The sequence below is a fragment of the Engraulis encrasicolus genome, chromosome 22 (genome assembly GCF_034702125.1).
Source record: "Engraulis encrasicolus isolate BLACKSEA-1 chromosome 22, IST_EnEncr_1.0, whole genome shotgun sequence".
Taxonomy (NCBI): domain Eukaryota; kingdom Metazoa; phylum Chordata; class Actinopteri; order Clupeiformes; family Engraulidae; genus Engraulis; species Engraulis encrasicolus.
The window spans coordinates 8,567,746-8,568,476 of record NC_085878.1 but is presented as its reverse complement, the minus strand read 5'-3'; the positions used below and the strand labels follow the sequence as shown (position 1 = coordinate 8,568,476).

General features: G+C 49.7%; 1 protein-coding gene across 1 annotated transcript in view; it reads left to right on the top strand.

The window, feature by feature from the left end:
* Positions 1–731, top strand: part of igfbp7 (insulin-like growth factor binding protein 7) — a 13,053-nt gene continuing 12,322 nt past the window's right edge. The window contains exons 1-2 of the mRNA XM_063187850.1: positions 1–269; positions 554–731. The exon at positions 554–731 is cut by the window's right edge and continues 107 nt beyond it. Of these exons, the coding sequence (XP_063043920.1) occupies positions 131–269; positions 554–731 (317 nt within the window). The 5' untranslated portion in view covers positions 1–130. The remainder of the gene's footprint in view (positions 270–553) is intronic.

Below are 731 nucleotides of genomic sequence, written 5' to 3'. Positions count from 1 at the left end.
CAACACACGCGCACACTCACACACAGGGCGTCAGTCGCAGAGTGAGCTCCAACTTGAAACGTTGTGTGGCACTTTACCGAAAGCTCGCCGATTAAAAAAAAAAAAAAAGACACGAACATTTCACAAAAAAATGTTGACGTTTTCAGCTCTCGTACTCGTGCTGTCGGTTTTAACGGCATCTTCGGAGCGCGTTGTCCGCGGCAGCTGTGGAACATGCGATAAGGAGAAGTGCGCTCCGTTACCGGCTGATGGCTGTGCGGTGGGTACCGGTAAGCATGCAGATTTTCTGATTTCTCTCTTCCCCTATAATAGTCATCATCACCGGGAAAATTGCACTTTACCTGTTTTGTGAAATCTTCTCCATGTCCGCTATTTTTTAGCTGAAAGATTTGCTGTACTTTGGTCAGACTAATATTAGTTTATTATTTAGTGCCAAACTGCTGTGGCTGCTGCACTTCTTGGCATGGTCACTTTTTCCTGTGTTCACTGTGTAATATTTACTGTAGCCTACTTTGGTCAGACTAGTAGGCCTAAATATGAGTTTATTTTTTAGTGCTGGACGGCTGCGGGTGTTGTGAGATCTGCGGTCTCGGCGCGGGAGAGGCGTGCGGTGGCCGCGGCGCGAATGCCAAGCGGTGCGCGTCTGGAATGGAGTGCGTCAAGGGCGAGGACAAGAAGAGCAAGACCGGTACCTGCGTGTGCAAGGCCAACTACCCGGTGTGCGGCTCCGA